This window comes from Meriones unguiculatus, chromosome 10 (assembly GCF_030254825.1).
Source record: "Meriones unguiculatus strain TT.TT164.6M chromosome 10, Bangor_MerUng_6.1, whole genome shotgun sequence".
In the NCBI taxonomy this organism is placed as follows: domain Eukaryota; kingdom Metazoa; phylum Chordata; class Mammalia; order Rodentia; family Muridae; genus Meriones; species Meriones unguiculatus.
In genome coordinates, this window is record NC_083358.1 from 13,858,396 (window position 1) to 13,871,276 (window position 12,881).

Consider the following 12,881-nt stretch of genomic DNA (forward strand, 5'->3'; position numbering starts at 1 on the left):
GTGAGATCTTGACTCAGAAAACACGGGGGGGGGGGCGTTGGGAGGAGGAAATGGAGAGGAATTGCCTAGCCACTGTGATGGCTGCTGTTTTAATCAGTCCGGTGTGGTTCTTTTTCTTCCTCTTTAAAAATTATTTCTTGTAATTTTTTTGAAATTATAATTATAATTACATCATTTTGACCTTCCATTTCCTCCAATCTTTGCATGAGCCCTTTCTCACTCTTTTTCAAATTCATAGCCTCTCTTTAAAATTAGTTGCACACACACATACCCTTAAAACATGACCATAACCTGCTCAGTTTGTATATCTTTTTTGAGTCTTATCTGTATATTTTGATCACTGTTCTGTACTGATTTGGGAGCATGTATTCCCCTCTCTACAGTATGTTCACATACAGGATACACACACATATATATTCATACAAGCAAGTCTGCATTCCAGCTCCCCTGACACACACACACACACACACACACACACACACACACACACACACACACACGCATGCACTCGTGCACACACACACACACACAAACATTCTAACCAGGCTGTTAATCACACTGTTGTATTATTTTTAGGCCAGTGTAGGAGAGAACAAGACAAACACAGACAGTCTAAGTTCTTTATTCCTTTGGGGAGAGAGAGAAGGGGGGTGAGAAAGAGAGAGAAGGAGAGAGAGACAGACACAGAGAGAGACTTCTAAGCAATCACCAATCAAACTCTTTCCTTGCTACATGAAATCAGAAGGAAAAAAAACCATTTTTGTTATACTGAGGCTTACTAAAGCTTGTACAAGGCAGCCAAAGCTAGAGCTGGACACCACTGTCAGTCTCAAGATGAAAACTCACTGTAGGATCTCGCTCAGGAAAAAGGAGACTATGAAAGATAAGAGGAAAGTGAGCAGAGCTGAGAAGATCAATGGCCTGGTCACAATGGTCAACAGAGGTTAGGAAGGAACAGGCTGCTCTTCCCTCTGAAGTTTCCTAAGCCTGGCATACTATGTTCCACTTCCTCTGCTCTTTCTTCAGGTATCTTGGTGCATCCTGCCTAGGCTACTCTTGATGTTAGGGTATTGCAACCTTTTGGGGAGACGTGTAGGGTCTGAATGGTGGGCTCCCTCCAGAAAACCTTATGAGGGGGGAGCTAGGGAAGCAGCTCAATGATAAGGCACATGTAGACATCCACAAGGACCCAGGTTCTATCCCTTGCATGACACACAGGAAATTTTATAGAGTACTGGGGGATTTTCAATGCATTTCTTTGCATCTCTTCCACACCAGTAATATCTTTGAACACATAATATGTGCTGCAAAAAAAAATCATTAATTCAACAAATATTCAACACACCAACATCACTGCTAGATACTTTAGGTGCACTATCTATCTGTGTGAGTGTTTATGTGTGGAGATATTAGGGAGGTGGGTGTGAGAGCATGTGTAAGTGCACCTGTGTGAGGAAACTGGAAATCAACCTCGGGTACCAGTCCTCAAGAGCTGTCTGCTTTGTTTCATGTTTTCTGTTATTTTGTTGTCTTGTTGTTTGAGACAGAGTCTCTCCCTAGGACCTTGGCCTCATCAAGTAGGCTACAGTGGTTGGCCATTGAACCTTGAGGATCTACTGCCTCTACCTCATCAATGCTGAGATTGCAAGCATACACCACCACACCCATGTGGGAGCTGGGAGCTGAATTCAGGTACTCACACTTGAGCTTGCAAGCACTTTACCAACTGAACAATTCCAGAAGTTCCCATTATCTATTTAAACCTTATACAAAATGTTATTTCATTGGTACTTTTATACCTATATTTCATATGAGCAAACTGAGGCTTCAAATGAGCCCATCCTTATCCCATAATTATACAAGTTTGGGAGATGAGAAGCAGGACTTACATTCAGACCCACTTCAATCCAAATATAGAGTATTTTACAACATAAGGCTTACACATGGTGCCATTCCAAGATATGAATCATTATGCTTTTCTGCATAGGGGATAATTATCATGCATTGAGCTCTGGGGACCACAATTATTTAGAGATGTTGAGAGTAAGAAGACCCTATGCTTTAGCTTGCTAACAGGGTTTTGTTGGGGAAAGTGCTATTTGGCACACCCTGCTCTCAGCCAGTGCTGAGGACGAGACTAGATGAAAGAAGAGTCAGGGGTCACTGGAAAAGAAGATTAAAGGCAAAAGCTGACTGCATGCTCTTATGAAGAAAATATCACGTTCAAAGATGGAGCTGTGCCTTCCTCTGGAGTGTCGATGCTGTCTCCTGAGCCTTTAAACATAAAACTCACTCATTTCAGTGCCATGACTTCAGCCAATTTCCTGTATGAGATCACACATAGAGGAACTAATTTGAGATTACATGCCTGCTGCCCTTTCCTATGAAGAGTCTCTTCTGGCTTCTAATTAAACTTTTTCTTCTCCGAAAAATGCCAAGATGTCAAAAGGATTCATCTTAGGAAAGAGAAGTGCTGGGAACTTGGGGGTACAATTTCTCTGTACCTGGGTGAGCTCTGTTGTTATCACTGGATGTCATCGATTGACCCAAAGATCATGGGACTTGGAATCCTTTGAATTACTGTGAACCAAATTCCCAAGGATGCATGCATACTCAACTGTCAGAGAATCCCTGCCACTACCCATGAGTGATGCTATGCAAGAGCTGGGGGATGGAAGACATAGAGCAATGTCATAGAGAATAGGATGGTCTGTTCCCAGCCCTAGAAATAAGAATCAAAAGCTAGCTTCTTGCTGCCAGTGTGGTTCAGAACCAAAAGACATCAATTTAAACCTGAGAAACCCAGGAAGGAAAATTACCTTTATTGAACACCTATTATGGGCAAGGTATTTTGAGAGCTGCTGTAGTTTAAATATGGAATGTCTCCCCTAAGTGCTCGTGTGTCTGAGCACTTGGTTCAAGCTGGTAGCGCTGTGACGAGGGAAGGTGTAGAACCATCAGGAGGTAGAGCCTTGAAAGGAAAAAATAATGGATGGGGGGCTGGGGCTGGGCCTTGAGGTTTTATATCACAACCTTGCTTCCTGATCATTCTCTCTTTGCTCATGACTAGCTTGGTCTCCATGCATTCCCCACCATGATGGAAGGTATCCCTTCAAACTGTAAACCAGAAAAACATCTCCCCCTTATTTATTTTTTTTTATGTTGTTAGGTATTTTATTACAGCAATGAGAAAATTAACTTAAAATAAGGGCTTTCACAGACTCTTCCAATCTTCACAATAAGACCAGGCATTGTTATTAGGATGAGCTGAAAGTGCTGATACCTTAGGCTCAAACAGCTACAGTGATGCAGCCTTAGGATTGGAATTCAGGTCCACAAGAGCTGTTCAATGTTTGTACCTAACTTCTGAGTCCCAGTTTCCTGTTCTGGAAAACGTGATTTTTAATTCCTGTGCTACCATCCTTCAAGAATGGGGAGGATTAAAAAAAAAAAAAAAGAATGGGGAGGATGGGATTCAAAGATGAGGAGCCTAATGAGCTTTGATCCCACAAGGATGCTGCAAGGGGAGGACATGGTGGCCATGATTGTCAGTCGCCAATCCCATGCCTGTATGAGGTCCTGTTGGTTTCTGGCCTCTCTAATTGAGCTCCAGCTGCTATGGGAACCTATTTCACGTCAGATGTTGCGACTTTAATCTTCATTTTGCAAGCTAAGCTCATGCTCAAACACACATGACTAGCAAATAAGCAAAGCAAAACACTAAATCATGGCTGCCCGTAACCAAAACCCAGGCATTTCGTATGGGCAAAACTGATTCTTGCCCAATTTGTTTTCCTACCAAAGAGGGTTGGCCAGTCATCGCCAGCTATAGCTTCTAAAGGGTGAATGAGTGATAGATCTCCCCTTTAAACCCATGGGTGCTATACAAGTGCTGTACCGCTGGAGTAAATTCCTAGTTCAGAACAACTCTCTCTGAGTGGACACACTGCTTCTCTTCCAGTTCTTTCTTCAGATACCTCCTCTTGATCCCATACTACTTTTAATTCCTTAACTTGACTCCAAGAAAGTTTAAGGATATACTTGCTTCCAGAAAGTAATCACAATTATGACACTAGCGACATTTAGCAAATTAAAACTTTCTAAATGGCATTGTTTATGCTAACTGAAATCTACTTCATTTTTATTTTAGTAAAAATATTTCCACTTGGATGAATCCTACTCCACATAAAATACTACTATAAATTTTAATTTCTCAGTCTTGTTTGCCCTCCACTGTAAATTTTTTCATTATTAGGGCTATGCTTTGTTGATCATTGCTGTTTTTATCATAATGGAAAAATTTCAGAGGAAGAAAATAATATATGTGATATATTTGGGAGAGGAGGGAAGGAAAAAGGAAGGAACAGCTTAGTTGTTCCTATTGAATCAAGATTAAAATAGTTGCAAAGGCAGAAGATGGCTCCCTATAGTTTAAAAATGGAGTTAAACATGTGATAGAAGAGCCACTTTGCTATAGGTTAATGATTAATCGTCTCCCATAGGTTCACGTGTTCAAACCTATGTGGTCTCCAGCTGGTAGGGATATGTTGGGGATTTGTGGAACAATTGGGTCCTGTGCATGGCTGGTGGATGTGGGCCGCAGAGGGTAGGTTTCTCAGGATTATATCCTGACCTCATTTGTAAGGTCTCTGCTTCTTGAACCACTGCTATAGAGCCAGTAGCATCTGCAAGCTCCCACCGCCATGGATTGAGCCTCTCCAGCCACCATACCTTTCCTGGCATGGAATTTTTTTTTTTTTTTTCCAAACTGTGAGCCAAAGTAAACCTCTCTTCCTTTAAGTTGCTTTTGTCAGGCATTTGGTCAAGGTAATGAGGAAAGATACATGATGATTTTGTGTTCCTTCCTATTCAAGTTCATGGAATGGCTAAACTGGGTATGATGCCTCATATTTAAACCTTGGAAGGCTGAAGCAGGGGGATTGCAAGTTCTAATCTAGTCTGGGAGGCCTTTGTCTGAAGATAGAACAAAACAAAATGGCCAAAGAATTTCCTTTCTATCATTGGGCAAACTGAGCCATCACTGTCCCCAGCCCTCGTTAGCAAGGACAGAGGTAATAAGCAAATGGTAACTTCAGAAGTAGAGGACAACCACAGAGCTAGCGCCTGTGTCTGCTGACGACCAAAGGAGACTCAATTACAACACACTCAGCACAGGTCACCCTTTTCCTGCCGAACCGTGCAACCTTCACTCAGCACACAGAAATTCAGAACACCGCAGCCCAATTTCCATGCCGAAGCACCTTCTGAGACGGACACTGAGGGTTTTCTGGGCATAATTTCTCAGTTTTATGATCAGCTGTGTCGTTGGACCTCCCAGACTCCATTTGCTTTCTTGAACAAACCCAGAGCATGCCGGTGGCCGTATTTCACACCATCAACCTCATTAGTGACAGTTTAATGCTATCCTGATTTAGGACAACTTGTCCTCAAGCTGTCAGTGTTTGTAACATGGCCAGTTAATCAAAGGAAGCAAAGGGAAGAACTCCACTACCTTGAGTGCATCCAAGGTTTAATCAACATGAGCATCCTTTATCAACAGCCCCAGTAACTTTATCCTCAAGGTATCTTATACCTCAGAAGCACAGAGGAAACGGAAGTGGCACAGATACAAATACTCATCTGAGGGCAGACGTTATACAATTTTGAGTTTTATCAGTCACCTCTCAACTGGATGAAAATCATCCATGGTTTTTTCTCTGTGTACCCTTCACTGAGTCTGCCTGCCTCTCTGTACCCCCCCTCTCTAACTTTCCCCTTCTTGTTTTTATCATAATTTCCTATTCTCTGGCTCCCAAATGTGAGCAATCCAGGAACAAAAAGGACTTGGATTTTTTCTTTTATATCTCTCTTCCACTTGGGGTTCTGAAGTCCTGACAAGTCTCCCTTAGAACACAGTCAGCAACATTGACCTTGTGAACCTATTTATGTACTCAATTTCTGCCTCATAGCAACTTTTCAGTGAGTGTAATTCTTCCTCTGTCTCCTACATACCCTCCTAACATATTAGAATTCTACCCGTCTGTTGGCTTGCTTCTGGTGTGGCCTGCCCTCAGCCCATTTTTAGATCAGCCAATGGGGCCGTGACTAGCCAGAACCATTTTTCATCCAATTGGTCTCTTTCCAGCAGTTTCCTATGGCCTCTTGCCGTAAATCACTCTGGGGCAAACAAATGTCCCCTACGCATTAGTGACTCTCTGCCACAAGCCAATTTGAGCCACAAACTAGACAAGGCTTGTTAACGGCCACTTAAATACATTCCTACAGCCCAACCTTGAGACCTTCAGCCAGGCTCAAACCTCAGCAGCTCCTGTTCAAAAGACTTGATGGCAACAATATTATAGGCCATCAAACCCTTATCAGGTAAGGGAACCACCCTTGTTTATCTGGGATCTTTCCAGTTTGCCCCTGCTATCCCAGCATAATTATCAATCATTTAACTCTCAAAACCATTCGTGCTTGAATAATAAGACTCTGTAAAGTAGTGATGGCAACCAAAAATAATCGTTTAGATAGTAAATCATTTATTAACCACTAGTTGTTTGTAAAAGTCCCGTGTGCTTTAACTCAATTCAACGTCAGTACAGCACTAATAAAGGAGACAACACCATTATCCCCATTTTACAGACCAGTCCACTGAGGTTTAGGGTAGCTAATCAGCAATGCCAAGCAAAGAGTGAGATTGTAGTGATCCCTCCTGGAGATGTTGGCTACTCAGAAGTCCCTGGAGAACTGTGATCTATTTGTGAGCACCTCTATTTAAGATAGCCCATATTCCCATTTGCAGCCCAGCCAGAAACAAGGCTTGCCTTGTTTCTTGCTTTTGGGAGAAACTGGCTCTGCAGAGAGATCCAGCTGAGACCATACCCTTGTTTAGCTCTCTCTCGCTATCCTGTTTGCATTGCTCTCTTTGCCCTGAAAGGTCTTCCTCAGTATACTGCTTGTGAAAGGCTCCTTGTAGCAGACTCTGGTTCAAGGAGTATGGCCCATGGTATCCAGTTAGCGAGGAAGGGGACAAGTTTGGTCCTTTTGATATCACTACAAGGTTCATTGTACTGTTTGTTCATGTTTTGCAGATGAACCCGGGGAAGCTTGGAGAAAGTGAGACAAGCCCACCAAAGTCACACAGAAAGCAAGGGTCAAGGCTCAAACATATACCGAGGTCCACCTTTTTTCAAAGGACACACACATGCACACACACACACTTATACATGCACTCATTTGCTACTTGGGCACTTAAACCTACTGTTAGCCAACTCAATGCAGAATTTGTGAGATGGGTTTCCCATAAGCTGATTTTTTTTTGAGGGCATACCCCCCTGTTCTTCTCTTGGTCCTACAGCACCAAGCAAGCAGTGGGTCTTTGTGAGCTGCACTTGAACATGTATGTAATTTCCAGAGAAACCTTATTACTCTGGGAATAGCCAGAGAGTGTCCCCTTAGCCACCCATGAGAAAAACAATGGGCCCATATGTATTACAGAAACAAAAGGTGCAACCATAGATGGCACAGTCTGGAGAGACAAATCACATCTGTGGTATTTCTGAGGAATAGAAATGAAGGAACAGAAGCCCTGAGGACATGCAAATACACATCCAAATTACTGGTTGTGTGATATTGTTTACAAATCAACCAATGTCCCCAATACTCAATGTGTTCTCTAAGAAAAACACCTGCCCAATCAATCCACATATTAGAGGGTAAATGAGATAAAACGTCCCTTTTTCCCCCTGCTTCTTCTTGTCCCCTTTTATAATTACAGAGTCACCAGCATGGACCCTTGCCCACTGTCTGTTGAATACTAGTTCAGACGAGCTAGGCTTTGTTTCCAAGAGACAAGAACAGCCTGTTTGATGATAAAAGGTTTTCATTAAAAACAGAAAGCAAATGAAAAGAGGACCTTCAGCCACAAGGCCTCAGTTGATTCATAAAAACATGGAATGAGTCACGTTGCCTCTCAAGGCAGAAACTTATAATCAATGGGACTCTTTGGTCAGCCAATCCAAGCCCAGCGGAGGATGGCAGGCCCAGCAGGCCATCTCCACAAGCTATTCTAACGCTGCCTTGCCAACTGAGTAATTCTGTGTCTCACTTGGTGAAAGGAAAAGGCAATCCGGAGCTCTTTACCATACTATTTTCCTGGTACAGACCAGGCCTGTGTAGCTTTCTGAATAAGCAGGCCTTCTGTAGCGGTGTGTGTGATGTGGTGTGTGTGTGTGTGTGTGTGTGTGTGTGTGTTTAGTATGGTGCAGTGTGTGTGGTATAGTGGTATAGTGTGGTGTGTGTGGTATGTGTGTGGTGGGGTGAGTGTGGTGTGGTAAGTGTGGTGTGTGTGTGGTGAAGTGTGTGTGTGTGTGTGTGTGTGTGTGTGTGTGTGTGTGTGTGTGTGTATGTGTGTAATGTCTATGTCTCCATTAAAGAACAGGTTTCTATGCCAGGCTCTGAAAATCACCTCCTTGCTTTTAGCATGATATTATTTCAAAATGTCCCTGCTCCTGTAAGCATTTCTTTCTTTCTTTCTTTCTTTCTTTCTTTCTTTCTTTCTTTCTTTCTCTCTTTCTTTCTTTTTTCTTTGTTTTTCTTTTTTTTTGGCAGTTAGTACAAGGCTAGTGAATTCAGAAGCTGAAGAACACAGACTTATTTGTACTGCAGATGAAGCTTTTTTTTTTTTATTGTGGCCCTAACACTTATTCTTGGAATATATTTTCAAGAGTCCTAGACCCCTCAATATTCAGTGTAAAGGAAACTTCATAAATCATACACACAGAGAGACACACATATACACACATGTATAAATGTGTGTACATGATAGTTTTGATGAGGTAGTTAAGGAAGGGAGAGTATTCATACATGGTTTTAATTATACCAGGTAAATGGTCTTCTATCAACAAGTAAAGAAAAATGACGACTCCACAAGCCCCCTCCAAGCAGCCCTGTCAACCCATTCATCCATTACCATTTCTTAGAATATGCAGTGTGCTAACTGTGCTGGATACTGGTGGTTTATTGGTAAAAAGGGTAGGCAAACCCTCTGCCTGCTGGATTCAACCACCCTGGCTTCCTAAGAGTTAATGAAAAGAACGGTCCAGGATCCCTAGATTGGCCAAACTCGTCTTCTCTTATCCTGGATTCTTCCCCTCACCCGAGAAACCTCAAAACACCCTTTAAAGCCAACTAGGACCAGTTTTGTATATTAAGAGCGAACCATGGGTCATTGCTCATTGCTCCCATCAGCTGCCTCCTAATCTGGCAAAATAAAACCCGCCTGCCGTCAAGGTGACGAAGGGGCATTTTTCCTGCCTTTAGAACAGGTTGCAGATTCTGGCTCTGCTTTCCAGATCTGTCCTAGGGAGGCGTGAGTCAGCTGCTGTTTCCACGAAGTAGGAACACCAGGGGCTTAGGAGATGCAGCCCACAACCCTTGTAAGGAATGCCACAAGGAATGTTGGGTCCAGTGAGTGACTCCATCGGTCCCCACAGCCGCTTGACTTCAGGGACCAGGGGAGGTATAGTGCCCCCAGGCGGAGGGAAGCTTTCTCACTTATGCTCTACTGGGGAATCCCAGATGGTCTAGGCACATTTCCTCGGGAGGAATGGAAATAGGGGACCTTTTTCTAGAGTGTGGGCTACTTCTGAAGCCAGCTCAGGAGTTCCTAAGGAACATGATGGGGCTTTCTCGGCCACCAAGGAAAGCATAAGATGCTGCGGTGCGGGAGAGAGGCTAGGCTGCATCCCTGGCCTCACTTTTACCCAGTTTAGCGGCTGAGGATTTAACCCTCCTGATTCTCATTTCCTTCCGTCCTGTAAGTGCGGGGAAGGAAATGTGCAGCGGAGTGCAGCACCCTGTCCTCAGCCCCGTCTGGACGCACAGAGGTGAAAAAGAGATCAAATGTCAAGTCCAAGTCAGGCCACTTACTGGCAGTCGAGGGAGCTCCATCAGATCCCTCATGCGCTGTGAGCTTTTGTTTTCTCACCTCTAAAGCTGGGCACCTGCGCTTGCTGGGGCTCAGGAAGTATTAAATGGGACCGCATATGTAAAACTCAGAAGGAAAAAAAAGGCACTGGGAAGTACGTATACAGTGATTGCTATTTTTTTTAACCACGTTAAAGACCAAGTCCCATCCTTATGTCCCTCCCAGTATTAGCGGCTGAGTTGTCCTACAACAGGGGCACAGCGCAGCCTTCCAGACCTCAAGTCCTGGGCGCTACTATCCTTCCTGTCACCCTACATCTGGTGTGGGGAAGAGGAGAACCACCTCTGAGCATCCTCCCCAGGCTGCCTTGGCTTGGGCTGCCTAGGAGGCTCGGAGAGGCAAGCGTAGATTGCAGAGAGGGTGCCCGCTGACTGTGGGTGCTGGGTACCTGGGCAGCATCCCCAATCTAGGCTCTCCCACCCACTCCCGGGGCGCCCAGCGCGCAAAAGAGAGAGAACCCAAAAAGTAGTGGATACTGGACCAGGCTTTGACGCGGATCTTGAGCTCGCCGTCCTGTGGCTCCGGCATGGCCTTTCTGGAGAGCCTCAGCTTGTTGAGCCCGCCGAAGCCGGCCAGCACCACGGCGCGCATCTCCTGGGCATCCCCGAGGCGGTGGGAGCTGTCGCCGCCCTCAGCAGGCTCCTTGCTGGTCTCCTTCTCGATCATCTGCTCGGTCTCCTCCGCCTTCTCTACGCCTTCCTTGGCCATGGCGTGCGAGCGGCCGTGGGGCGCACAGGCTGCGGCTGCGAAGGGGGTCGGGGCTGCTCTACCGCGGGTTCCTCCTGTTGAATGCGGGATGCTCCTCAGTGCAATGGCTGCAACCTCTGTGAGCGGAGCCGCGGTCCACCGCCTCCGCCGTAATCCTCAGAGGAGTCGCGCCCTATCGTCCCCCTTCCTCTCTCCCTCCTCCCCCGCCCTCACATTTCCTTCTGCTCAAAAGCTCAAGTCCACCTTTTGTGCGGGTCCCAAATGAGGCTCTTGTTGGCAACCTTAAAAACAGGTTTCTCCAAGACTCTTGAATAAAACACAGCAGGAACAGCCGCCTGGACACCCCAACACCTCACTTGGACTCAATACTTGGGTATATACGGCACAGACTCTGGCGCCTTGAAATGGACAGAGATGAATGTCTGGGCCTGGAGGATGCTGCCGTGAGACAAGGTTGCCTCCTCTCCCTTGGGTAGGCAGGGGTGGGAGGGATAGCTGGGATATTGGGCTGTTTCCCATCTGCTGGTTCTGAGTGGAGCGTCAGGAAGGTGCGGGAAGTTAAAGATCCATCCCAATCAGGGCTTGAAGAGCCAGGTCCAGTCTTTGCCCTCTGCATCATCGTCCCCCCAACCCCCAACCCCCCACCCTCCCACCCCGTCACCCGGGATGCTCTTCCTGGACTTCTGGGCTTCTCTGGCTTCCTGACAGCTAGTTCTCAAGACCCATGCTTTTTCTAGCAAAGAGGCTACAGAAGAATTCGGCCCCAGAACAGGTCTGATTCCTGCTGGGACCTTCAGAAAGCAAGTACCTCCTGGCCAGCACACACACACACACACACACACACACACACACACACACACGAGGCATGCACGAAAGCATGCACCTGCCTATTGTTCTGTAAGATTACAGGGGGGAAAAAGTGTACTTTCTCCAGCAGCATGTGGCAAAACATCTGTGCAGTCAGAAACCTGGGGTAGGAGAGAAATCCTGTCTCAAAGAGCTTAAGCTAGAGCACAGAGGTGCAATACTTTTAATTCCAGCACCCAGGAAGCAGAGGCAGATGAATCTCTGTGAATCCGAGGGTAGCCCGGTCTACATAGTGAGCTCCAGGCTGCTTAGGGCTCCATAGTGAGACCCTGTCTCTAAAAACAAAACAAAACAAAACAAAATGCAGATTCAATCTAATTATGGCCATCACACAGTCAATTCTAACTCGTAGCAAAGGTCATTTGTGCTGTCTTAAAAGATGAGATAAGAGTTGCCATGTGCAGTTTAAGGAACGAGATGCGATTTCCCAGCAGGTGCATGCGTCAGTTCAGGCAACTCCTATCCTTGAGAGCTCAGATGACATTTATTCTTCCTGAGCCCCTGATACCCATGTCCACTGTCCTTAGCATAACTGTTGCTGTGATGAAACACCATGAGCAAAGCAACTTGGGGGGAAAAGGGTTTACTTCCTCCTCACACTTCCGGGTGACAGTCGACATCTGAGGAAAATCCAGGCTGAAACTCAAATCAAGAAGGAACCTGGAGTCAGGAGCTGATGCGGAGGCCGTGGAGGGGTTGCTGCTTACTGGCTTGCTTCATATGGCTTGCTCAGCCTGCTTTCTTATAAAGAACACAGGACCTCCAGCCCAGGGATGGCTCCACCCACAATGGGCTGGGACTTACCCCGTTGATCATTCATTTAGAAAATTCCTGACAGCCAGATCTTAATGGAAGCATTTTCTCAACTGAGATTCTCTACTTTCAGATAGCTGTAGCTTGCATCCCGTTGACATAAAACTACCCAACACATCTACAAAATGGGTACATGTCACGTGTGTTCTGCATTGTGTAAAGTGCTACGGTGGCTTATCTCAGAGAGTATAAAGATGTCGGGCTCAATGAATGAGACTGCTGGGGCACAAGGGTCTCAGGAGCATGGCAAAATAGCCCTGTAACACTGTCTCCTCCTTCCATTCTTCCTGTGCCCCTGTTTTAAAACGTTGGCCTTTACCTAGGAAAATCCATTATGTCCCCCAATCTTAACCCAGGACTGTGCACCTGCTGTGCCCCTGACCTTGGATGTTCAGCCCACTGCCTTTATCAGGGTTCATTTCTAATCCACTATCACCCATTCCCATGCTGGATTTCTCACTGTTAAAGCGTGTGTCTGTTTGTAGCTATACCATGATTTATT

General features: G+C 45.5%; 1 protein-coding gene across 1 annotated transcript in view; it reads right to left on the reverse strand.

The window, feature by feature from the left end:
• Positions 1-10,888, reverse strand: part of Vat1l (vesicle amine transport 1 like) — a 167,871-nt gene extending 156,983 nt beyond the window's left edge. The window contains exon 1 of the mRNA XM_021632097.2: positions 10,473-10,888. Within this exon, the coding sequence (XP_021487772.1) occupies positions 10,473-10,699 (227 nt within the window). The 5' untranslated portion in view covers positions 10,700-10,888. The remainder of the gene's footprint in view (positions 1-10,472) is intronic.
• Positions 10,889-12,881: the final 1,993 nt, after the last annotated feature.